This window comes from Electrona antarctica (assembly GCF_951216825.1).
Source record: "Electrona antarctica genome assembly, chromosome: 24".
NCBI classification, from domain to species: Eukaryota; Metazoa; Chordata; class Actinopteri; order Myctophiformes; family Myctophidae; genus Electrona; species Electrona antarctica.
Window position 1 is genome coordinate 23678614 of NC_136803.1, and position 25553 is coordinate 23704166.

The 25553-nt window shown below is 43.0% G+C and overlaps 2 protein-coding genes across 10 annotated transcripts; both read left to right on the forward strand.

Annotated features, from left to right (window-relative positions):
* Window positions 1–4487: 4487 nt before the first annotated feature.
* On the forward strand, window positions 4488–16706 carry LOC306917309 (ETS translocation variant 5-like). 9 transcript variants are annotated; one of them, XM_079495469.1, is made up of 13 exons: window positions 4488–4757; window positions 6637–6747; window positions 6867–6963; window positions 7461–7508; window positions 7598–7648; window positions 10795–10924; window positions 11075–11368; window positions 12085–12395; window positions 13693–13755; window positions 13887–13949; window positions 14052–14221; window positions 14451–14558; window positions 15002–16706. In XM_079495469.1, exons 2-13 carry the CDS (start codon window positions 6700–6702, stop codon window positions 15236–15238), a joined length of 1620 nt encoding a protein of 539 aa, XP_079351595.1. In that variant the 5' UTR covers window positions 4488–4757; window positions 6637–6699; the 3' UTR covers window positions 15239–16706. The 9 variants fall into 9 exon arrangements, with proteins under 9 accessions (XP_079351595.1, XP_079351599.1, XP_079351596.1 ...); XM_079495473.1 differs by having other exon boundaries at window positions 4488–4665; window positions 6637–6753; window positions 6876–6963; XM_079495470.1 differs by having other exon boundaries at window positions 4488–4665.
* A 1381-nt stretch (window positions 16707–18087) lies between these two features.
* Window positions 18088–25431, forward strand: ccdc28a (coiled-coil domain containing 28A). Its single transcript, XM_079495170.1, has 6 exons — window positions 18088–18265; window positions 18456–18688; window positions 19212–19390; window positions 23070–23224; window positions 24966–24988; window positions 25227–25431. Exons 2-6 carry the CDS (start codon window positions 18516–18518, stop codon window positions 25258–25260), a joined length of 564 nt encoding a protein of 187 aa, XP_079351296.1. The 5' UTR covers window positions 18088–18265; window positions 18456–18515; the 3' UTR covers window positions 25261–25431.
* The last annotated feature ends 122 nt before the right edge of the window (window positions 25432–25553 follow it).

A 25553-nucleotide genomic window follows, 5' to 3' on the forward strand; every position in this document is an offset into this window, starting at 1 on the left:
GTCAACCTCATTGATTTTGGGCATGTCATAATAGATAACGAAATCTTCCAAAAATAGCAGATCTAAGCTCACAGAAAGGTACTACACTCGTGTGAAATTGTTCAATGCAGTTCACTGCACTCTGATATCTATTCTTTTATTTATTTTTTGTTTATTTGTCATAGGCATCACAAAGGTATTGTTGTTACACTTTAAAGCATTTATAGAACTTTGGTAGAATGTTGTGTTGTGTAGCTACCTGGTCATGCTATAAGTCAATCTATTGTTGATCATCTTGATCTGTTGCATCTGTGTGTACATCTGTGCTTTGTGAGGAACCGGAAGTCATATGGAGAAACAGGTCTGTACTCTGAAGTTATAACTGTACAGGAGCTTCCCATGTTGCGGTACCTAAATTAAACACACCCACAATTCCACTACGGAAAGGCTCTATCGACCATGTTGGTGGGTGGGAAGTCCCCCAGGGGATTGTGTTCTTTGTCACTGCACCCCTAATCCTTTCGTTCCTGTTTGTGTTAGTTTCAGTTGTTATGGTACCGGTATTCCATAATTGTGTACCTTCAATTGAAAAAGATGACCAAAAGTCGTTCTACACTGCGTAGTGTCAGTGAACAGCAAAAGATTGTAATGAATCATTATAATTACTGGAACAAGTTTAATTACAGAAATTTGTCAATTTGTTTTTGTTTGTACTTTTATACAAATTATGCTATGACACGATTGAACTGAATACCTAGACATTTTCTCCATGTACTGTATGTGTGCTGTTTATCTAATAGGTTATTTGTTTACATATCAAAGAAAGAGACAATTATAGACCACATTAAGCACAGAATTTCAATCTCAGTCATTAGTGAGTGTAGAATTCCGAGCTATACTGTAACATGTCTGTACTTGGCTGCCTTGCTCTTCAGATAAGGCGCGCGCACACACGCACGCGCACGCGCACGCACACACACACACACACACACACACACACACACACACACACACACACACACACACACACACACACACACACACACACACACACACACACACACACACACACACACACACACACACAATCGACACACACACACAGCCCAGGCGTTTGTCTATTTTTAGTGTAGTCCGACTGAGAGAGACTGTTCTGTGCACAAATATAATGACGGCAAGCAGAGTATTTATATTGGTTCCAGTGTATGATTAACTACACATGGGGAGCCCATTTAGCTGAATGAACATGAAAGCTAGTTATTAGACTAACAACATGCTGTCTGCACATGGTTTGATGGCTTATTTTTAATAACTTATTCTGCAATGAATCCTCTTGCTATTTATTTGATATAATATGTTGATCTGAACATACACGCCTGTGTGTTAGGATTAGCACGCCCCTTAGCTAACTAGAAAAATACTCAAAACCTGAATACTGGTCTAGATTCTAGGCCCTAGAAGACCAGAAATTCAAATAGCAGTGCATAATCAGGTGGCAAAACCCATCTTCCCCTGTGAAACATCTGGCAATTGAAGTGGATTAAGTTCAAAATGGGATTAAAAGTGGAAAAATGGAGTGCCAAAATCCCTGGAGCCAACCCCCCCAGCCCCCCCCTCCCCCCAGCCCATCATGTGCGATATGGCTGGGCGAGTACTATCAAAGGGCCAGGACAACAACCGTTACAAGACAGTAAAGATGTCTGTTTGCACTATAGGCTTTGTATGTACGGGGCTCAGACAGTGAGAGAGAGACAGAGAGATTTTTTGGACCAGAAACTATACAGCCAGCAGTATTCCAGTTCGACAATACATAAGAATGTAGGTACTTGATGTGTTTAGTAATGCATAGTTTTAAATCCCACCCCCATGGAACACCACATACTATTGTGGGTGGGAATCAACAAGTAAAGAAGAAGTGTGCAGGCTGCCCAGGCGGTGGCGTAACCGTCTGGGCACCCGACTGGTAATCCAGTCGCAGTGTGCCGCGGGTTCGACTCCCGAGCCCGACACGGCCTTTACTGCATGTCTTCCCCCATCTCTCTCCCGTTTCCTGTCAGCCTACTGTCTGTCCCTTCAAAAACCAATAAAAGGCGTAAGCAAGTGTGCAGGCTGCAGCAATAATAGTTTCTTATTATTTCAATGAACAATCCGCTTTTTTCCCGCACTTTTTTCAACAATATATTGGCCAATAGACTATTTCACAGAGGGCATTTTGACATGTGTTCCATTTACATACAGTAGGTGTTTGTTTCTGTGTGACAGTGTTAAATTGCACAAGAGTCCTCCCTGCTGGCAGACATTAATAACGCCTAAATGAAACACAGACCCGCCGTTATTATTATCACCTTCAGCTGCGTTTACCATGAGTCTACAGTACACCATTCTACTCATCTATGATGGTGAGTAGACTACCATGTGCATCCTTTGAGACACATGCAGTGTCCATTTCCTCCTGACAGCTAAGAGCTTCAGTGAATGTAACATGTGTCTGGCTAGGATTCTATCCTTACTCGTAACCTTTTTATGTCTGTCTGTCTGTCTGTCTGTCTGTCTGTCTGTCTGTCTGTCTGTCTGTCTGTCTGTCTGTCTGTCTGTCTGTCTGTCTGTCTGTCTGTCTGTCTGTCTGTCTGTCTGTCTGTCTGTCTGTCTGTCTGTCTGTCTGTCTGTCTGTCTGTCTGTCTGTCTGTCTGTCTGTCTGTGCATGGCATGCAGCTTACACCCTTGATGAACTTCTGTAGTAACCAGGTGTTCAAAGGATATTACTACGTAGTAGAAAGAGTACTCCAGGCCCTGGCTTTGAAGAATGCCTCTATGAATAATGGATTATACAAAGATAAGGTTGGAGCACTCTCACGAAACAGGTTCCCAGTTCATGTATCATACATAATGCATTGCATATTGCATGCTGAGCATAGACGAGCCATCAAGCATCAAGCTCCAAGTCTTGTAGCTAGGAAAGGCACCACTCATCCTTGAATACGGGTTATGCAAGACATTGCAAAGACCAAAATAAAATGAAATAGTCTCACGGCTTATTACGTCATATCACCACACATTCTCATACCCTACTCAGTTGCTTGGTCAAGTGCCCCCAGGCGTCCCTTTCCAAGCCTGTGAATGTCCTCTTACGTCATGTGTAGAGAGTATATAGTGTAGACTAGAGCAATGGTTCCCAAACTTTTTCATGTCAAGGACCCCCAAATCGACACTCATTAGCCTGCGGACCCCCATTAGAAAATATATGCCAATCACCCCCAAAAGAGAAGATTTTTACAGCTCTAACAGTGATTTTCAACCATTTTAATTTCAATGACCACTCCAGGTTTGACCTGAATTAGGCTACGGACCCGCATTTAATGGCATTTCTATCTCTGGGACCCCCAATTTATATTGTAAAATCAATGTTAATTTAACTCTGAGAGTGTATTGGACCCATCAGGGTCCATTTGGTTCCATTTGTACACTCTCTGAGTTACAGACCCATAAGGGTCCATTTGGACTAGAGGACACCAATACACTATTAGAACGCCCACGTCTGAAATAGACGCCTCAGGCATGTGCTGTGATGAAGGAATGCAGACTATATAGACTCAACATTGAAACAAAGGCCAATGATGGCATTCAAACCATTGAAAACAGCTGGTCATTAGTCAAAACTGACAAGATGACATGTACGCCTGGTCCGTGTTTTGTCTAAGGAGGTTATAGAGTTTGTTTGATTGATTGATTGATTGGATTTTTTACTTCACAGTATGCAGAATGGGTACATTTCAAAGGAAAGGCACAATGTCAATACAAAAAAAAAACTGTTACTTTGTGAATGATCCAGGGTACACCGTTTTCAATTCATCAAAACATTTATAGACTACAAATACCGGTAGGCCTATACACTTCTATGGAAAAAAAACAGGAAATCATCATTCATCATATAAAGAAAGTAAAAAAAGGGTCAACTCATAATGTCCACCAAACTTTTTTTGGCAGTCCTGGCTCGAATCAGACAGTGTGATTTGAGTCTGGCTTATTAGCCAGGCTAGCTCTACCTCCCCCCAGCCCCATGACACGGTAGTTATCTATCTGGCTAATACTGCAAGTCAAGACTAACCTTATTTCAATGCATTACTAGTCAGTCACCACACATTATTGTCTGTAAATGTAGGCTACATCATAAACTTTAAACTGAATTCATTAAATGTGAGAACCTTGCTAAGCTGAGTAGATAAACTGAGTACATTGTGTGTATGTGTGTGTGTGTGTTTTTAGGGCAGGCTACTGGGCAGGCTACCTTGCCCGAACACCCCTATTAACATTTTTCGCATTTTCATGAATACTGTCTGGAAGCACATTTTGTTTTCAATTTTCAAACAAAAGTGAAAACAAACTGTACCGTCGTGTCCCTTTAAGAGAGCTCTCCAGAGACATGAATGAAACGGGGCAGCCATTCATAAAAAAAAACATCAAGGGGGGGTGGGGGTTTAATGGCATTCTTGATGGGGATTGGCTATGCCTTTGAATGGCAATACTCACCAGCCAATGGTTGCGAACTAACAGGGAGCCGTTTGCGCTCGAGGGGACCGCAGACAGACAGACCATCATTCCATTGAGAAAATCCACAGTCAAGTTGCGTGAGAGAGAGAGGAGGAGCGCTGCTTGCCTGCAGGGAATGTAGAGAGAGCGAGAAAAAAGGTTGCTGCTTGCCTGCGCGTGAATATTTGTTGTTTTTGTTTTGACTATAGGCCTACTGTACTACTGCCGAGAAAAGTCCACACAGTATCAGAGTGAGTTGTGCACTATTATTATTCTAACGCTGGTAATGAAGCATGGATGTGTTTTTTACTCGGGACTGGGACCGTGGATTGTTGTAATTGCCGTAAAACACACGCTGGTGTTCTCGCTGTGATTTGGATGGATGTCGCGCTGTGTGGACTCAGTGCTCGCGAGGAGAGGAGAGCTAGGGGAGAGAGACTGAACGCCATTTTATGAGAATGAAATGCTACAGAGAGAGGCAGTTGTTGTTAGTGCGTCAATTTCCCCGCATTTCCGATGTATTGTTTTTTTTGTTTGCAGTAGTTCTCTAGTACGCTTCTGTTTTGTTGCGTGTGTTGAGTGATCCCAGTTCCTTATCTGTGTCCGCTTGGAAATTTATGAATGGCATTGCGCGAGCCCCCCCTCCCCCCTTGGTGCGCACAGCACACGTAGGGATCAAATTTCACTTCATTGAGAAAAACAAAGTCCCCGGGAGGAGAAGGAGGAGGCCCCATGGGTGATTGTACAGTTTGGAAACTTCACAAAGCTTAAGTTAAAAGCGATCACCCCCCCCCCCCACCCCTACATTTCATAGACTGCTAACCGGTGTGTGTATATATATATGTTTTTATTAATGATGTTCCTAAATAGGCTATATTTAATATTATATAACATTCGACCCTAAACCCTAAAAGTTATATGCATCCGTTCCGTTACATCGCCGTTCGTGTCTTTTTGCCTGTTAGTCCGTACTTATGGTACGGTCGACTCGGATCCCATTCCCCGAGTTTAGCCGTTATGCAACTCCATATGACACGCTTTCACGTCTGAATGGTAAAGCCTCAGGGAGTTGATCAACACACTTTTAGCCAAGCTTGTCAACAGCTTTGTTGGATGTTTTTTTTGTTGGAACATATTATGCAATAATTGGGCTACTGTAGCCTGCATGCACGAGGTAGGCGGTAATATAGGCCTATAGTAAAAGTAGTTAATCTGATCTTTTATATATCTACCCATGTGTGTTGTCACCCATACGGCACGGGGTGATTAGGTTTCTATGCACATTTTCGACTGTCTTTTGTTTATTTAAAGCAACAGACTGTTGCTTTAAATAAACAAACTATATGTTACAGTTAGGCCCAATTGAAAACCTACTTTTCAATTAGGCCTAACTGTATACAGCCGGAAATATATCTTATTGGGTTTATTATGACCTTGCCAGAATGTGTCCTAAACCGACAAATGACTCAATGGTACAGTAGTGATAGTGACTGGTTATATAATTGTACTACTAAAATTCATATGGGTTCAACATAAGTTTTAATTGATTGGCTTTGGACTCTTCTGATATTTTGTCACTCCAAGTGTCACTGTTTTGCAATGTGCAAATCCACGAAAATGAGGGTTTGGCAACCTGTTTTGGCGGTTGAGGTTAATTTCACGTGTCACATCAAATGTATGGCCCACACACTTTGGTTCTGTCAGAAAGAGACTGTTTTAGGATGCTATGCTTTTAAAGGTCACCGTAAACTGCATTTTGAAACGCACACATCACTTCCCCATATGATCGTTACTGACCACGGTAGCCTAGGTGAGCCTGATGACCACATTTTTATGACCTCACCTCACGTGGCCTGGTTTCTTCATTGGTCCATCCCAGCTGACACATACGTGGTGGTCTTACGCAAGACCTGCACTCCCGGTGCTTTGCCGATAAGGTTTTACGAGCTCCGCTGGTTGTTAAACAAACACAACCCGATGCACTGATTAAGGGGGTGATTGTGTCTAATAATAGATGGGCAGTGAGTGTGAGATATGGCTGTCGTTGATGCCAGGTAACAGGTGATTATAATATATTTTGATGGCTGTCGATGCCAGGTGATTCTAATATAGGTTATCGTCTCTCCACAGCAGCACGGGGTCGGTGAGGGATCTCCCGTTGGACGGCCCTTGGCCCCACAGAGACACTGCAACATGGACGGCTTTTATGATCAGCAAGTCCCTTACATGGTACCACCGAGCGTGAGTGTTTTGTTGGCCTGGACTGGACCGGCCTTTTCGGAAGTTTTCCCAGATTTCCCAATGGTCAGCACGTCCCTGAAGTCCCCCCCTCTCACCACCTCTCTCCATTGTCATTCCAGAAATCTCAGGTAGTCGAGGTCGAGGAGCAGTTGAACAGACCACTCAATGACAGGAAGAGGAAGTTTGTGGACACAGAGCTGGCTCTGGACACAGAAGGTAGGTTACAGTACAGTCCCAATGGGTGGAACACTCTTCAGCTATGATATGACTGGGTGGAACATAGTGCCCATATAAGGGGCACTCAACTATTAGTATGAAGTAAAGTGAAAAGGGGTGCAGGGGTACAGAACTCGCCTTTCGGCTCGTTCTTGCAGCAACGCAGGCGTGCCATTAATGACAGTAACGCACACCCTCTTGTGTAATATTGCTTAAACATACTAATAACACAGGACACAGTGTATTTGTGGGTGGAGAGAGCACAGGTGTTCACAGGTCTTAAATAGTCTTATCCAGCCTATCACCAGAAGCTAGGGTGATTGGCAGCCAGCAATCAGATGATGTTCAGACTCTGGAAGTGAACACTCAAACTCACACACATTGACACAAAACCCCCACACACACACGCCACCCAATCACACCATACTCACAACCGTAACATCAACAAATCGTGAATTTATGGGCCGTAGGTATGATTTCTTTCTCCTCTTGTCTAGAGCTCTTTCAAGATCTGAGCCAACTCCAGGAAATATGGATTGCAGAAGGTGAGCTCCGCAAATTAATGAGAATATCAATAATATATATTTTTAGAATGTCCCCCTTTTTAAACAATCTCCCAAATCCTCTCCTACAGCCCAGGTTCCCGACGACGAGCAGTTTGTCCCCGATTTCCAGTCCGACAACTGTAAGTACAGACACCACTCCTGTAATATTTATGATAGAGCGGAAAGAAAAGAGTGCTGCGACATGGAGTCACATTATGCATAATTACATGCATTGTTTATTTATACGTCCATTTCCCAAGGACTACAATGTTCCTGTGCACGAAAGCATGGAAACAAAAGATCATTCCGTGGCTCCAAAATAAGTGACCACCTTTCTTGGCCTGTGTCGGGATTAAGTCAACGTGCCTGTGTTTTTCGTGTTGGTTTACCCATGCTGCATGCATAGTGCAGAATGAGCGGGTCTTGTGCTCGTGTCTGTCTGTCCAACTGGCTGTTAGGGCCGATTCATACTCCTATTTTGGAGCCGAATAAAAGTCGGTTCGGCTCTGTAGAGCCTACAATGTGACGTCATTTGAGGTTCGGGGGGGCGGGTACCGTCCTAAAGTCGGCTCTTTGGTGCTGCTGAAAATTTCTGACGAGCCGAAATCATTTCGGCACTACAGCGCCGAAACAGCGGTAAAATAGGAGTATGAATCAGCCCTTAGGCCTCCACCAATATCCAGTTGCTTCCAGAGCTGAATCTGATTTGGAGTGGTAATTTAAGCCAGCCACGTCCCTAACCACCACTGATGGACCACTGGAGAAGGTCTTGTTGTTGAGTCCCAAGCAGTTGGCAGCCGGAGCGTAGCTGCTGGGCAGAGCTCCAAATCCAACCATGCTGTGTTGGCTTTGTTATACTTTGTCTCTATTTGAAAGTTCTCCACAGCCACCGCTTTTGCCTGCGAAATATGGACTTCTCCATTAGCAACTTAAAGGCTAGTTTACTTTAGACTCTGTCGCATGGCCGTGTCAGATATTTCAGTGTTGCAGTTGTTGGCTGCTGTGGCTGGTGCACTTTAACACTGGGAAGCTTTTACTCTGCCTGAATAGAGTATGCTGCAGGAGTGTGTGTGTGTGAGAATGTAGTATTGGCATGGTGCCAGCCATTATTACAAGCAGTTGCTTCATTTACGAACCTCAGGAGAGCAGTATGGCTGACTGTGTACGACTAGAGGAGCATTTAAGTGACTGACTGACTGAGTCATTCAGTGTTTTTCTACCACTGGTGACTGAAGATGACAAAATGGGTAAATGGTGCATTTATATAGCGCCTTTATCCAAGGCACTTTACATAGATTGTGCATTACATTCACCCATTCACACACACATTCATACACCAGGAGCAATTGGGGGTTCAGTGTCTTGCTCAAGGACACTTTGACACTAACTCTGGGGGAGCCCAGGTTCGAACTGGCAACCTTGCGGTTACCATCCAGCCACTCTACCCCTGAGCCCGACAACTACATTAGGTGAAACGTAATGCCTCACTTTCATACAAGCTAATTTCCTAAACCAACATTCGCATGAAGTTTCATGAATCACGAATGATTACAAAGTTGACTACAGGTGGTCTCAGTAATGGGCCCTCCGCTGGCTTTGTAACTGGCTGAAGCAAAAACCTTGATGACGCAGGGGGGCTTTGTGCGTCAGTCATGGTCTTAAGATAGATAGATAGATAGATGGATACCTTATTATCCCACAGGGGAAACTCGGTCACCCTGAGGCGGCACAGCAGTTAAGGTTACAACATACAAGTAAGGATAAGACCGATTAAAAAAACAAGGGTACTGTAGTATATAGAAGAAACTAGGCAGAAGGAAAAAGCAAGGTGCATCAAGAAACAATAATGGTAATAATAATAATAATAATAATAAAAGTAATAAACGGCAAACAAGGATAAACAAACATATACAGTCGATCAGTGCGTCTTAAAATGGCAATTTTAAGTTTAGGTGCTTTTTGGGTGTGTTATGTACATACAAGTACCTTACATTAAAGGAGAATTCCATACTAGAAGGCTTTCTTACCTAAAAAAATAATGTATATATCCACTCTTCATAATGTAAATAATATCCCAAGCGGCACACTTTACTACTTATTTCGATGGAAATGAGCGAATTAGCACAAAAACCCAACCCCCATTGAGGGCTTATGGTAGGGGAAATAGCCAATAATGCACTTTTGCACATAATAACACCTGGACCTCTTTGGTGGGGACGTAACAACTACAAATAAAGGTAAGAAAGCCTTCTAGTATGGAATTCTCCTTTAACAGCGGCTCAGACGCAGCGAGTTCCTGCAAACATTAGCTTTCGTGTTGTGATTAGGGATGTGGCCTGGAATCTGGATGAAGTAGGCGTGTGACCAGAAGGTCACCAGTTGAGCAATTCAAATCTGAGTGATGGAAGTGAATGACTAATGCCCTCTGTTTCTGCAAGACCGGAGGACAACACTGGGTATTCCCCAGTTGCCAATTTATGAATGAGTAACCCCCCCCAACCACAGCTGCCTCAGGCATTATTGTAAATAAGAATGTTGTTGTTATCTTGCCCTGTTGACTATGGGTTAAAAAAAAAAAAAAAAAGCTAGCCGTGCCGTGGCATAGTACCATCTGAATGATGGCAGTTAATATGGCACAGGAAACAGCGGGGGCTGTTAGAGCAGGCAGAGACCCAACCTCCGACTTCCTACCGTACCCCGCTGTGCCCTGACAATACTCATGTCATAGATAGGGGAGGAAGTGGGGAAATATTTGCATGTTTGGCCTTTTATTCAAGCAGCACACAAAGATGTCTCTGTGTGTGCCAATGTCTGTGTATCGCTGCTTAATAGCTGCCTCAATGAAATGACTCTGTGTGGAAAATGAAGCTGTTTACACATCTGTGGTCGACCATACTGCCATTGTGTACACAGTTATTCCCAACAGGACAGGCATGTTGAAGGAAATTATGCTTTTGTTGCTAAATTGCAGGAATGTTGACTTTTCAGTTTTTCCAAACGTACAATTCTCTTTTTCATTCGAAATTGGCACACGCTTGCTTTAAAAAAATATATTTTATTTAAACAACATTGCATCTCTCTATTTGTAAGTACATGATTTGATAGTTGGTTATTGCATGGGGTGGGCACAACCCTTAAACTAATATCTCACTCCTAGGCAAAGTGCTTTTGTTATATGTAATTAATTATGCATATTCTATTCGTCGTTTCTGATACTTTTACACCAGAATATAATTGGTCATATTTCAATGGTAAGCATAAGTGTGTGTGTGTGTGTGTGTTGCAGTGATGTTCCATGGACCACCGGTCAGTAAAGTGAAACGGGAATCCAGCCCATCCAGAGAGCTGTCACCCTGCAACCAGGAGCAGAGACTCACACAGTACAATGATAAGTGCCTTTACAGCTACAGGTACGTGTAAAATCACTACACCCACCCAGACAAATATGTATTAATTTTCCTATTGTCTCCAATTCTACCTTTTTCCATGACACAAACAAGTGGTCTCTCTCTAATAAGTCATCTTCTTTCTCTCATTCGCAACTCCATCCCTTCTGCTTCCCCCAGTGCCCAAGTCGGGGTCAAATCGATGGCTCCGCCTGCTGCGCCTGCCCTGCTGTGCAGCTCTGCCCACCCGGCAGGGACACCACCCTTACAGAGGCAGGTCCCTGGCCCACAGCTAAGCCACGGCTGTCCTCCTAACCAGGCCCCCTCCCCACGCCAACACCACAACCAACAACCTGGCCAACACCACAACCAACAACCTGGCCGACACCCCCAACAGGCCTGCCAAAGTCAGCGTTTTGCGTTGCCACGGCCCCCTGTCAGTCGGCCAGACAGCTCCTATAGCTCAGAGCACAGGTGAGTTGGGATTTAGGCTGTACCAAAAGCTTACAGTGTGTGTACAGTATATATAAAGATGAGTGACAGCCACTATGCACCCAAAAACCTTTGCGACCAATATTTCTTTAGGAACATGACAAAGTTGACATACATGCTTAGGTTCAACTCGAGACCTGACAAATGTGTGATTTTAATGTCCGAGTTGTGAGCGGTGATCATGTACAATTGTACACAAATGAGACCTCGGAGACTCAAATGTGCCAAATTGTCTTGAGTGAATCACATACTGTCTGAAGTAATCAGAACGTCACACCTGCGCATGATCTAATGTTAGCCTGAAATAATCTATCTTAAAGGAGCATTCAGTGATTTGGGTGATTTGGAAAACCACCCAGTCCGCCCCGGTAACAAAATGTGCACATGCACGCTCTACAGTGGGGGAAGTGCAACAGGCCAACAGCATGTGCACCAAGGCCCACCCCCACTCGATCATGATTGGAGGAAGGCCCCTCTCATCCTGATTGGATGACGGTTTTGCCACCCGCCACCAAAACTGAAACTAGGGTTTTTTGACCCCAGGGGCTCACTGGGGACAGGGAGGAACTCCTTATATGGTCAGCACACTCTATAGTAGGGAGGATTATCCAGAAAAAAAATAAAATAAGTGATTTAAGTCAAATCACTGAATATACCTTTAAATTATAACGGTCTGTTTTCCACCCCCTCGTCTGCAGGTTCCATCGGCAGATGTCGGAGCCCTGCTTGCCACAACCCCCTCCAAAGAATGCAGTCAGGCCATCCTACCCTTCTCAGTCCCACTCCCACCACCGCCACCAGCCACCCACCCAGGACGGCCGTCCCATATACCAGCGCCACCTCTCGGAGCCTGTTGTCCCCTTGTCTCCACATGGGTTCAAACAGGAGCTGGTGGACCCACGCTACCCAGAGCAAGGGGCCCCTGGTATGGGTCCTCTGCCCCCCCGGACGACCTCCTTCCACCCCGTCTCCATCAAACAAGAGCCCAGAGACTACGGCTTTGACTCAGGTGTGTGTGTGTGAGACATAGAGCTGTTGTAGTTTAGAGATCCACCGATATGGAATTTCTGTGCGATATGACTATTTTATTTATATATATACAGTATATTATATCTCTAATATATTGTTGGTTCTGATCACTTCCCATAAAGGAAGGTGTTTAGTTTAGTGCAGAATTCTCTAGTATCCATGAGATTAACAAATGACAGTCGAACTCTTGATCTGTGTTCTTTCCACTTTCAGGGTCAATCCTATTAACATTATAGCTAGCTGAATGACGTAAATGGCGTGTGTGGTACAAACAATGATCCCATTTGACTCCTAAAAGGACCATACCGGTAGTTTGGGATGTTTAGCCTATTGCCTAGAACTTACATTATTGAGTTGGATCCCATGTATTTCTGTACGGTATGGGATTGCTGGGATTTGAACCTTGCTTGAGATTTGTAATAATAGGTAGTCGACCAGCACACTAAATATCATTGCGTGGTTGTTTGCTTTTTGTCAAATGATTATATCATTTATCATTGTGCTTTTAAGGCATTTTAAAAGGTGGGTTTGATTTTAAGTTACGTCTACCCAAAAGTAGAACATTTATTTGAAATTCAAACTTGATGATGTTTAGCCAATATTTACTCAATTATTCGTATACATTCTGTAACGTTTTAATGACTTTGGAGACGTCTTTATCTTTTTTTTTTTTTGAAAGATGACAAATGACTAGATGTCTTATCATTTCTTTCAGCTCAATCCAGACAACTAGATCCGGACTAAAATCCTTGTCATAGGTCCTGAGAGCTTGTTTCTTCAAATTAATCTAACACCTCTCAAAAAAAGCATGCATGCCTTTGTTTCATCCTGTTTCGATGAATGCGAATGCACGGTTTACCACCTGGTGTCTATGCTCGAGTTAGTACAAAATGTGTCTGCCAGACTCTTAACTAATAGGTAGACGTAGGCCACCTATTACACCAGTGTTTGGCTGCTCTTCAATGGTTGCCCATTGAATGCAGAATTGATTTAAAATCCTTTTACTCAATCTACAAAGCACCATCTCTGAAATACTGCATCCGCTTTAAAGTGTGATATTTCTCAGATCTTCTGACCAAGGCCTTCTGGCTGTCTCAAAGATTAGACTCAAAACAAAGGGTGACCGGACAAATGTTGCAATGGTTGCGCCCACTCTCTGTTAGTTTAAACAAAAAAGGGTAATTTGACTGTTTCAAGGTGCATAGATGTGTGACGGCAGTATGGTCCTTTCAAATCGCAACCGTCTTCTAAGTGCTTGCTATTCTTGTGTCTTACAGAGGTACAAAACTGCCAGTCATCATTTGGCAAATCTTCAGCATTCTACCAGAATAACAATGAGGGTGAGTTCCCATAATGAGATTTGATTTGATCTACTACTTATCTTTCCATTGAAATGTATTTTTCATGTTCATTAAGACTAAATGAACATGAAATAAAAAATCACTCTACTTTAACTGTCTTCATTTGTCAGGTTTCGTTTATGATGGCGAGCTGTACTACGATGACACATGCGTTGTACCGGAAAGACTGGAAGGTAAGTTCCTTTTTTTTTGTTGCCAAACTCTACTGTGTGAGAAATGTTTTTGTGGATGTTGACTGACTGTTCATGTATTGTAACCTCGCTAACTTTGGCCAGGTAAAGTCAAGCAGGAGGGGCTGGTCTTCCGTGACGGCCCGCCTTACCAGCGCCGCGGCTCCCTGCAGCTCTGGCAGTTCCTGGTCACCCTGCTGGACAATCCAGCCAACAGCCACTTCATCGCCTGGACTGGACGCAACATGGAGTTCAAACTCATCGAGCCTGAGGAGGTCAGTTGGGCTTTAGGGGGTTAACTGACACAGACTTCATTGATGTCTAATTATCAGTACTGGAATTGCTTTTCAGATGTCTTGCTGCTTTCAGGATTAAGTTAGTTCATTAACAACCTTGATTAACCAATTATGTAAATAGCTTAGTGACAGTGGTCTACCTGGAAATATAGCACATTGTTGAATATGCAAGGTATTCAACAAAGCCCCCCCCCCCACTGTTTCACAGGTGGCCCGGCGATGGGGAATGCAGAAGAATCGCCCCGCCATGAACTACGACAAGCTGAGTCGCTCCCTGCGTTACTACTATGAGAAGGGCATCATGCAGAAGGTAAAGGCAGGTCACGTTCCAATCTTATTTTCACTCCCATCACATTTTTATAGTGCGTTAGTGTAAGGCCTTTTCAGAGTGGGATTGCATAGTTCAGTGGTTCTTTAGCCTCGGTGCCCAGGCTTTTATTTTCGTTCGTATTAGTGGTTCTCAAGAACATTTTCATCTCAAGGACCCCAAATTGATATACATGTATTAAGCCACAGGAGCCTTGTTTGTAAAGATTATTTATACAACTGTCGTCTCTATACTTTAGGTGAGGAGAAAGCTATGATCTGAATAGACAATACCCGGTGAAATAATGACATTAATTAGACTTAGACTGACTTAGACTGCTGGTATATACAGTATTTAAATTATATTTTATGTCATTAATTAATTCCAATCTTTCTTTGATTACATCTATCTGCCTGAGTTGACCTCTAATCCTCTGGCTCTTTTTATGGCAGGTGGCCGGCGAGAGGTATGTGTACAAGTTTGTATGTGACCCTGAGGCGCTTTTCACCATGGCCTTCCCAGACAACCAGAGGCCCAGCTTGAAGGGGGATCCAGATGTCCTCATTCCTGCCGCCAGGGAAGAGGACGGCCTCCCCATGCCTCTCTATGAGGATGGGGGTCCCTACCTGGCTGACGGAGGGGAGCAGAGTGTCACCGGTCTAGGCTTCCCTGACGGCTACCCATATTAATCTCCATGCCCGGGGCTGGGTTTTGAATATAAATATATATAATTAGCCTTTTTCCCTAACCTGGCCATTTGTCATGCTGGCAGACACGGGACTCACTCGTTGAGACTGAGACGGGTAAAGCTATTTCACGTGCTAGCATGAACATTGAGCAGCCCCCATATATCGTGTACACCTGCGTTTAGCCAAGCCCTCACCAATGGCCACCTCGTAAGCTGATTTACCATGGACATAACTAACCTTTCAAACTGCATGCCAGAGCGTGAACAAGTTCCCTCAGACAACCAACCCTACTGCACTGTCGGCCGCCTCGAACCAGGTTTAACCGTTCCAACTTTCGCTTGAAGTGGACAGGATTAAGATGCATGCCACAGTCACATAAAAAAAGCCAAGGGGCGTAGAGCCGTCCCCATGGCCGGTATTTGCCAAGGGATCAGATGGTCTGGTTTTACCTCGTTCGAACCGCAACAGCATGATGGCACCTGCTAAAAAACCCACATCGCAACAGACGACTACAGACTATTGGTTCGACACCATCTCTTCTGTTTGGAGATGTCAGTTTTATTTTATAGGAGCTGGATAAGAATGCCATCATCGTGTTGCATGTTGGCAGGGCTTACTCAAAAAGCCCTTAACATAATTTGTAGAAGTCCTCGATACTGTTCCCATCTTTGTCTATGTGAATACTGGATTTCGCGCCAAACATTCTACATATGTCACGACTTGCCATGACTTTTCACTTTTTACTGACATACTTCAAAAGTAATGTTTTTTTTTTTTTGTTCTTTTGTAATGTTGTACCTCCTGAAAGAAGGGATATGCATCTGTACTTTCTGGACGCTCCTGTATTTCTAAGATGTATATTGAAATATGTTTTATGTATGCTTTTTCCCTTCTGTAAAGCTAATATTTTTGGCACTATATGGACTTGTAAGGTTTTTTTTCTATGACTGGTTTATGACAACGGTACTGCCACTATCTTTCTCTAATGCTATAATACTGCCAATATTAAGCTAACAGTTTGACTTGACACCATGTTGCATGGATGTTCTTACAATTGACTTTACCAATCTATTGTACTTTCCTGCTTTTTTGTATAGTGTGTATTAGCTTCAGTGGCTGGAAAGTAAAATTATATATGAATATATTTTTGAACAGGCTGCATTTGTTCAACATTGCATAAACTGCAAAGCTTAGCCCGTTACTACTATATTGTATGCTACCCTCTTTCCCTAAAGAATGGGCTAGACACTCCCCTATTTTCTGACAGGCCTACTGTTTGATGGTGCATATATAAAATTTGTGTACTGCTATATTTTGCTATATGATCACAATGTAGTATGAATGTGGAATGGATGGGTGTCTATTTCGACAAGGATCACTGGTACTGGTGTGACATCTTCCCCAAATATGTGTGCCTTCTGTTGCTTTTGGTCGATCTTTTACTTGATATAATAAACAATCTGCTTTACTTTGTCTTGTGTGAAATTTGTTTCCAGTAGATAATCATTGCACTGCAATAACTGGTGGTGCCCTGAAAGTGAAGAGAATCAGGCTTGACCAGGCTGATTAAAATCTTCACAATGGCAACTCCCTAAAAATGAAGGGATAAAGTAGTGACAAAGTGACAATTGCTTTATTCTTATCGCCAGTTCTGTCAGCTAAGGAGACAACCCATGTTTTAATCGTATGATGCTTCTTCGTTCTTAGCACTTTGAGATTCCATGGTGCATTATAAATAAAATCCATTATTTTTGTTATGTGTGGACCCTTGACATATCTGGGCTGAAATGGAAGCGCCCAAAGACGAACGCAAAGGCAGCTGGCTACCAGTAGTAGGTCGGTGGTGGCTCAGGGGTAGAGTGGCTGGATGGCAACCGCAAGGTTGCCAGTTCGAACCCGGGCTCCCCCAGCGTTAGTGTCGAAGTGTCCTTGAGCAATACACTGAACCCCTAATTGCTCCTGATGTGTTGGTTGGTGCCTTGCATGGTTTCCGCTGCCATCAGTGTATGAATGGGTGAATGTAATGAACAAAGCGCATTGGATAAAGGCGCTATATAAATGCACCATTTAGGATATAAACAGGTTGACATCTCCATAAAGTTGATTCCTGGGCCTGGCAAGTTGCAACAATCATCCAGTCTGGTTTTGCTGGTTTTCCCCAATTTCAAACCAAAGAAACGGACAGTGGGCGCACAGTGGGACAAATGGCAGTCCTTTCATTTGATAAACATCGGTCTAAACAAGTCCATTGGAGGACAATTTGATTGCTCAGTGGCTTGGATATTAAAGTGACTGACAAACTGAATTGGTCTCGCACTGTGGCATAGAAGCGGCATGAGCACTTCGCTCTGGCATCGATATACACAGGGGCGGAAAGTAACTAAGTACATTTACTACTTAATAGTACTGTACTTAAAGAGAAACTTCATAAAGACCCCCCCAGGTAAGTGTTCTAAATCTTCTAAACGTCATTAATATATATTTTTGTGTGTCCCTTTAAGTACAACTTTGAGGTAGGCCTATTTTTACTTGAGTATTTCCAATTTCCAGTAGGCCTACTTTTACTTCTACTCCACTACACCTCAGAGGCACATATTGTAATTTTAGATCCACTACAATTATTTGAAAACTTTATAGTTACTTTATAGTTACTAGTTACTTTGTATACATTAACCACAAAATAGCCGATTTACCTGAAGATCTGGTACTTTACTTTTGGTACTTTTAAGTACATTGTTGTACTTTTACCCAAGTAGGCTAAATGTTGAATTCCGTACTTTTACTTGAGTTATTTCCCCACCACTGACTGGATATACAATGTTATTTCATTTGATGTGTTTATTTTGAAGGCAGGCGCTGTCACTGTGTCGTTGAGTGACGTCAGATCACAACATTGTCGTCCGAGAGAGAGTTTTGTTGTTGTTAGCAGCACGCAAGGTTCACCAGTTTGGTGACAGCTCAGCTGTGGTTTGGAATATTTCGTGCCACCATAACTCTGCTCTCTGGGACTTTGTCTCTCTACATTTGGTGAGTGAATGTCTTTATCGGCTGACATTGAAAATGAATTATCCCTGCGTAGTGCGTTAAAAAGTGAGTTAGCTGAGTGGCTAGCGGTAGTACCAAGCTAATGTTAGCTCGCCCTTCCGTGTTCGGGGGATTTTAAAGATTTTAAAGTCACACACGCATGTCATGTTTACCTCTCTCGTGTGTCGTTTAGTGAATTAGTTTGTGTGGGTCTGGATCGATCCCAGGGTGCACCGTATCGTATCATGAGGCCATGGAGCAGCGGAAGCTGAAGAGAAAGAGCCCCAGGCCCTCCTCCACTGCCACCCCGGCGGCGGGGGGCGCGACCACCGGCACTGCCCGCAACAAGACCGGCACTTCCACCGGGGGACGACATGTCGGCTACAGCCACAACACGGGGACTAATACGAGGACCAAGAGCAGGAGGTGTTTTTCTGCAGGACGGCTAATTTCACACAACACGCGTTGTACTTGTAATGATCTATTCGTTATATTACACAATGCAGCCTGTAGTGTAAGTGTAATATAATGATTGATTGATTCCCTGTAAGTTACAGGGAATTAAAGTTAAACATATTAAACTGGTTAATTCATTAACACCTCCTATGCTATAAGGGTACATACCTTAGATTATACTCTAAGGTACATACACATAGTATAGTACCTTCTCCACACAGCCAGGCTACAAATGACAGCTGAAACAGTCAGATCATCGTTGATGTCACACAAGCAAAACAAGCATTACCAATTTACCACACAACACCCTCATTCGAATGCCATCAATGCATTGAAAGGGACAAAATCACGTTTCATCAATGCATTGAAAGGGACAAAATCACGTTTAATCAGAGCATAAGGGACAAAATCACGTTTAATCATTGTATTGATGGTTTTCGAAAGTTTGAAACGGGTGCACCCACTCACGGATTGACCTGTATTGTTTCTTCAGGGGAGTCAGAGATAAAGCCCGGTCCCAAACGGGTTCTAGTCGTAGGCCGAACCAGAACCCGGCGGCACCCTCCTCCACCCAGCACTCCTTTCTGACCGACGTGTCCGACGTGCAGGAGATGGAAAATGGTCTGCTAGGTCTCCTCGATGACTTCCACTCAGGGAAACTGCAGGCCTTTGGTGAGCTGTGCATTTATGCCATTAAAACCTGAGACCAGATTCTACAAATGAGTTTTCTGAAATGTTAATATACCAGTATCAGTGGTCCTCAAACTATTTCATATCAAGGACCCCAACAATTATATGTACTACTAAAGCCTTACCCGTTGTAATGAACAGGAAATGATGTACAGTGTGGGTATTAATGCGATATAATGGGTCACATTGATTGGGAGGGAAATGTTAACGGGAAGTTGGGTTGGGCACAAAATGTATGTTACTGATTAGGAGGTATTCATTTTTTTTCGCCGAATGAAAATGAAAGCCTGGTACCGAGGCTAATTGTGAGGGAATTGTTAACGGATGAGCTTGGGAAGGGCACAAAGGTACATTATAATATTATTAGGCAAGTGGTCTTCGTGCGGAACATTCGCTGGGGGGGGCAGGCAGGCAGGCGCGTCACCACCATTCACTGCGAGTACACACACTTTTGACCACCCGCCTGACTATTTTCTTTCTCCCACTTGGACGTCAGCAACAAAGTTCTGTTTACCCTATATGAAATTCTATTGGCCCATTTAAGATTGATTGTATGGCGGCTCGCCGCGGCTGTGCTATTTTTGTCTTGCCAAAGCATGCCTACCTGGGAATTTTGGATGGGAATAGGCTAAAAATAGAACAAAAAATAAATAAAACGCCAAATTCGGAGCGTGGGCCTCGTCCCCTCCCCACACTCATCCCCCACCTTAATCAGATACCCTGTGACACCCCTGGTATGGCTCAGTATGGCTAAAGGCAGGTTAGAGGCTTGGGGACTGAAGGTGCGTGCAAAGTTACCTGAAGATATACCGTATATTTCCAGTTACTTCAGTCGCTTCACTTTGTTCGTGCAGGTCAGCAACTCAGCGTTGGTTAAAGAAAAGGGGAAAAAAAGGTCCCTGCGTGCCAGCTCACTCGTTTCCATGCAAGAGTTGTCAGCTGTGTTTCCCCTCCCTCGTGTGGTGGATTATATTATCGTTATATAATGATACAACGGATATAAAAAGCAGACCGTAATTAAACTTTGGGAGTGTATTGAACCAAATGGACCCGCTCATGCCAGCTCACGCGTTTCTATGCAAGAGCGAAGAGCTGTAGCTCTCTTTCCCAGGTGGATTTTTATTATCGAACCAAATGGACCCGCTCATTCCATTGTGTGGTCTTGAAACACCTTTAGGCTACTGGGAAAGTGATCAGACAGACATTCATTCATTCATTCAGACAGACATTCAGACATTGAGTATATTTTAGTTTGATTTGGTGGCCTATCCCCATCTGAAAATATGTTGTTCCAGGGACCCCCCAGAAGCAAAGATTTGAGTTAAAACGTTCACTGTGAAAGAATATATATTCAATGATTTCCACACGTTTTCACAATTTTTCAAAAATAGCAGATCTACAAGCTCGTAGCGTGGCATAATTTTCACCATAGTACCACGGCCATGCATTATCATCATACACTTCTGTTCATACACGTTGACTTTTTTCTCTCTAACTTGTCGGCATATGTGGGCAATGGGCATTGATCTGCAGAGCTCACAAAAGACCTCGTTTTTGGCTGCATCATAACCCAGCCAATTCCACCGGTCTCGCAATTGTGGCTTGAATTTTTTTTTTAAACTCAATGGTCGCCAAGGACTTATTTAACTTCTTTTTCATGATGTCCTGGAGCGCCAAGGACGTGTTTTTCGTGTTTTATAACATGGTAAAAAAATAAAAAAAATAAAATATATATGTTGGCGCTCTGGGCCTTTTGGCGCCCCCTGGTGGCGATTAATGTTAATATACTCCTTCTTTCTCTCACTCAACTCTTCCTGCTGACTTTCTTTTCTTTGCTGCGGTGATAGTGTTTTGAGCCAGGGACTGGGGGTTTCAGGAACATTTATAATTAAAACGATGAAGAGGACAGATGACGGCCCAGGCGGTGGCGTAACCGTCTGGGCACCCGACTGGTAATCCAGTCGCAGTGTGCCGCGGGTTCGACTCCCGAGCCCGACACGGCCTTTACTGCATGTCTTCCCCCATCTCTCTCCCCCGTTTCCTGTCAGCCTACTGTCTGTCCCTACAAAAAAACCAATAAAAGGCGTAAGCCGCAAAAAAAAATATCTTTAAAGAGGACAGATGACGGGAACAACAACAAAATGGAGGCACATGTCTTCACAGCAGCAGCGCAAGTGAACGGGGGAGTGTGCGTTCTGCGGGAGCGAGCGTGCTCGGCTGTGACCTGCTTGTATCCCACGCTGTTCCTTGTAGGCGGTGCGCAGGCGGTAGGCGACTCGGATTCGGGCAGGCCGTTCTGAAAAGTACAACCGGGACCAGTGGGCCATTTACAATGTCGAAGCCAAAGCAAAACGGCAGAATACTTTATTTCATAAAAATGATCAGTCAGTCATGCGAAGTCTTGATTCTTTGAATATTATCAGTTTTTGCTCTTAACCCATTTAGGCCTGACGTTGAAATTTAAAGAATTCTGACAGTTTTCTGAAATACCTATGTTTCTGTATCAGTGGTGCTCAATATTTCATGTCGAGGACCCCCATAAATATTATGTAATTGGCTGCCGACCCCCATCTGAAAATATGTTGTTCCAGGGACCCCCCAGAAGCAAAGATTTGAGTTAAAAATGTTCGCTCTGAAGGAATATATATTCAAAGATTTGTGCCACATTTTCGCGATTTTTCAAAAATAGCAGACCTACAAGCTCTGTAGATCTGCTATTTTTCAATAGCTAAAGTATAGCATAATGCTTAAAACACCAAAAGGGGTTCCTGTGAAATTGGATGCTGGCTACTGACAGAACCCTTCATGTTTTATTAAAAGCCCTGGTGGTTGTCCTGGTTATTTATCCAATCAATCAATCAATCAATTGTATTTGGTGCCAAATCACAAGACACCGCACATGCAAAGCAAGTTAAGTCCATACTCTAGTCCATGTCATTTGCCCACTTCCTTAAATGTTTTCATTTTTACTTCCCCATGAGCAAGCGAGGAGAGGAGAACAGGAAGGAGCCTCTCTTACAAATCCCGTCAACAAGGCCTGCAGTATCCACTGGAAAAATATGCGCATGACATTACTATTTCAACAAACAAAATGCAGGCAAATGATTAGCACTCCCAAAAAGTATCTAAAGCAAATCGACAACACAGTTGGCAACATGATCACTCAGCAAGAGTGTTTGTGTACCGCAGACTCAGTAAGTAAGACTACAAATAGTAACAATTAATAAATATTAAATGGACAAATTAATAAACGCTTTAACGAGCAGTACATTGCTCCATGATCTTGGTGTGTTGAACTTGAATCCGACCGCAAGACTCCTTTTGGGAGTCACCATCTCAATCACAAATACACATCTGCTATCCAAAATGCAAACGGCTTAACCCATTTTGGGCGGGAACCCCTTTTGGTGTTAGCATTATGTTATGCTGTTATCTGCTATTTTTGAAAAATCGAAGAACGACTGACATAGAAACATAGCTTTTTCAGAAAACTGTCAGGATGTAGAAGACATTTTTAGAATCTGATCTCAGGTCAAAATGGGTTAAACTGCACATGATCGGCATGATTATTTGATTAATCAATAGAATAACCGATGAGAAAATAATTGATAGTTGCGGTCAAGCCTAATCAGAGACAACTTTCTTTCCTTCCTTTCAATAGGTAACGAGTGCTCCATTGACCAGATGGAGCAGGTCCGAGAGATGCAGGAGAAACTGGCACGATTGCACTTTGACATGTACGGCGAGGTGGACGAACTGCCCGAGGATCAGAGGAAAGCGGCCTGTGACACCAACATGGACAAACTGTTGCTCAACGTAAGACTCCCCGCAGGGGCCTCCTGCCTGTTGCAATGCCTCTTATAATAGTAGAGAATGATAATTACCCACAGTGGGGCAGGGGTGGGGGTTCTCACTTCTCACATTGTAGCCGACAATGTCGGCTATTTTTAAATTTAGTCTCAGTCTTAGTCCAGTTTCAATCAACGTTGTTAGTTTTTATAGTATTTAGTCGAACTCATCCTATTTTTATTTAGTCACGTTTTAGTCGACTAAAAGTTGAGCATTTTAGTCTTAATCTTAGTCCAATAATCCGTACATTTATTTGACATTTTAGTCTAGTTTTAGTCTGTCAATTATTTAAGCCCTTTACTTTTTTGTCAGCCAATATGTTTCCATCTAATCTAAAAAACATATTTCACATTGTGAAAAACACAATTTTGAAAAACACAATTGACCTATAGTCGTAGGTCCTATAGGACCTGTAGTCGCGACCCGACTACGGATAAGCGGTTGAAGATGGATGGATGGATGGACAATTGACCTATAGCTAAGCCCCTCCCCAAACTGCTATGGTCCAATCACAGCTAAGCATAACATGGATTAGATAGACAAACCTCTCCATCAATAGTTTTCCTATTATGATAAAACATTGTTTTAAAAAAGTAATGTCACGCACATATTTTTCCAGTGCATATGGCAGGCATTGTTGACGATTTGGAAGAGATTTTGAAGGTCTGGTTCCAAAAATGAACCAGTATTTAATGTGTAAAATCTATTTTATTTACATTGGAATGAATGAGCCCGGCTGGAAAGTGTCCAAGTAGGAGTGTCTAAGTGGGTGAGGGCGGGGCTTAGCTAAAGGTGAATTGTAAGAAATACATCCAGGAATGGAACATGTTTTGATTGAAGCTGCAAATGTATTTGGAACCATAACCAGTCACAGAAATATCGATGCTTGCATCCTGTTTAACTAACTGAACCCAGTACAGTACAACAAGACAACACCAAATGATTGAACCAATGTCCAGTTCAACCAACTGAACCCATGCAGTAGCCTACTTCCAGGGTGGTTGGTTTACCAGGCTAGTAGCCTATAGACTAACAAGACAACATCAACATCTAGTTATAGAACAATGTCCAGTTCAACCACACTGACGTGGTTTCGTTAGATACAGTTTTTTTCTTAAATGATTCTTGTAACTTAGGGTCACCTTTTAACAATTCAAGAGGTGCAATCAGGTGCTCTGAATTTCAGGGCTGTTAAGCTCAGCAGTCCATATACTGAAATAAAATACTTGACCATTGATGAAGTAAAATCACAATCAGAAGAACATTCAGAAGCATTCAACCAAGCCATCTAAATGGTGTGCCTTTTATATTTTGAATAGGAGCACAATATTGTGCTTCAAGCGAGCATGATGGAAAACCTATTATAATGACTCACTCCCACTGCAATGGGTTCCAAAATGGATACATAATTGCTGTCCAAGTGTTCAGAATTCAGACCTCTGTCTCCCCATTCCCTGTCAGTCTACTGTACTCTATCAAATAAAAGCAGAAAAAATCCCCAAAAATATAAAATATCTTAAATACAAAAGTTTGAACGCAGACCATCACTATTCCAGTACCATGGTGACGGTGTGTTATGACGGTGCATACACTGGCAATTTATGTAATCTTTAGCCGGCAATATACTGGTATTTTAGTATAAACACAGCTTTTGTTGGCATCGTATATTATTGTTCAAATGATTAAAGAAATGTCTTTCTCTTCACAGCTGGAGGAGCTGAGTACTTCAATGTATCCTTTTATTAACATTTTAGTTTGTCTTTAAACCATCATATTGTGTTCTCACACCATATTATTAAGAATTACGTACACACACACACACACACACACACACACACACACACACACACACACACACACACACACACACAAGAAAGTCTTAAACCCCTGTGGTTCTTCAGTTTATTTTAGGCATATATGTAAGAGCCATTATGACTTAATGTTTTCCTGATTGATAATGTCACTGCAGCTTGGTCAATGTCAAGGCCAGCCCAGGTATTTAACCAGGCTCCTGATCAGGCACAGGTGTTGCCAGTGGCAGACGGCAGAGGCTAACAGTTTTCCACTGTGTTCAGGAGGGCTGGTCGCCTGTGTTTGTTAGTTTCTTTCTTATTATTTTATCTGTATGTTGTATAGGAAAATGACTGCAGAAAATAAAGCAAAGTTAAACTCAACGGACATGTTTTGGAGATCAGTTTGTACTGGCACACGTAAGAACTTCCACCTGGCCGTCGGCAACCAGTAGTGCCATGCCACTGGCAACACCTGTGCCTGATCAGGAGCCTGGTTAAATACC